The sequence below is a fragment of the Corvus brachyrhynchos genome, unplaced genomic scaffold (assembly GCF_000691975.1).
Source record: "Corvus brachyrhynchos isolate BGI_N302 unplaced genomic scaffold, ASM69197v1 scaffold527, whole genome shotgun sequence".
Taxonomy (NCBI): domain Eukaryota; kingdom Metazoa; phylum Chordata; class Aves; order Passeriformes; family Corvidae; genus Corvus; species Corvus brachyrhynchos.
Genome location: NW_008239051.1, coordinates 102,755 through 103,742, shown reverse-complemented (window position 1 = coordinate 103,742; position 988 = coordinate 102,755). Strand labels below are relative to the sequence as shown.

The window sequence follows — 988 nt, the reverse complement described above, 5'->3', positions numbered from 1 at the left end:
GAGGGGCTGGGCCACCACCAGCAGGGCCAGGGCCACCAGCCCGGCACAGGCACAGCCAAGTCCGGCCACCAGATCCATGGGAGGGGACTGCAAAACAATGGGGCCACTATGGGAAGCCCTGGGGACACCGGGAATCCACCGGGGACATCGTGGGAACTGAATGGAGACACCAGGAACTCACTGGGGACATTGTGGGAACTGCTCAGGGACACTGGGAACCAACTGGGGACATTGTGGGAACCCCTGGGGACATCGTGGAAACCCCTGGGGACACCAGGAACCCACCAGGGACATCGTAGGAACCCCTGGGGACACCGTGGGAACACCTACGGACACCAGGAACACACCAGGGACACCGGGAATCGACCAGGGACACCGTGGGAACACCTACGGACACCAGGAACACACCAGGGACACCGGGAATCGACCAGGGACACCGTGGGAACACCTACGGACACCAGGAACACACCAGGGACACCGGGAATCGACCAGGGACACCGTGGGAACACCTACGGACACCAGGAACACACCAGGGACACCGGGAATCGACCAGGGACACCGTGGGAACACCTACGGACACCAGGAACACACCAGGGACACCGGGAATCGACCAGGGACACCGTGGGAACACCTACGGACACCAGGAACACACCAGGGACACCGGGAATCGACCAGGGACACCGTGGGAACACCTACGGACACCAGGAACACACCAGGGACACCGGGAATCGACCAGGGACACCGTGGGAACACCTACGGACACCAGGAACACACCAGGGACACCGGGAATCGACCAGGGACACCGTGGGAACACCTACGGACACCAGGAACACACCAGGGACACCGGGAATCGACCAGGGACACCGTGGGAACACCTACGGACACCAGGAACACACCAGGGACACCGGGAATCGACCAGGGACACCGTGGGAACACCTACGGACACCAGGAACACACCAGGGACACCGGGAATCGACCAGGGACACCG

At 62.8% G+C, this 988-nt stretch overlaps 1 protein-coding gene across 1 annotated transcript in view; it reads right to left on the bottom strand.

Moving 5' to 3' along the window:
• ILVBL (ilvB acetolactate synthase like) overlaps nucleotides 1–377 on the bottom strand; it is a 28,202-nt gene extending 27,825 nt beyond the window's left edge. The window contains exons 1-2 of the mRNA XM_017739065.1: nucleotides 182–377; nucleotides 4–87 (exon numbers count right to left, since the gene is read on the bottom strand). Of these exons, the coding sequence (XP_017594554.1) occupies nucleotides 4–87; nucleotides 182–190 (93 nt within the window). The 5' untranslated portion in view covers nucleotides 191–377. The remainder of the gene's footprint in view (nucleotides 1–3; nucleotides 88–181) is intronic.
• Between the last annotated feature and the right edge of the window lie 611 nt (nucleotides 378–988).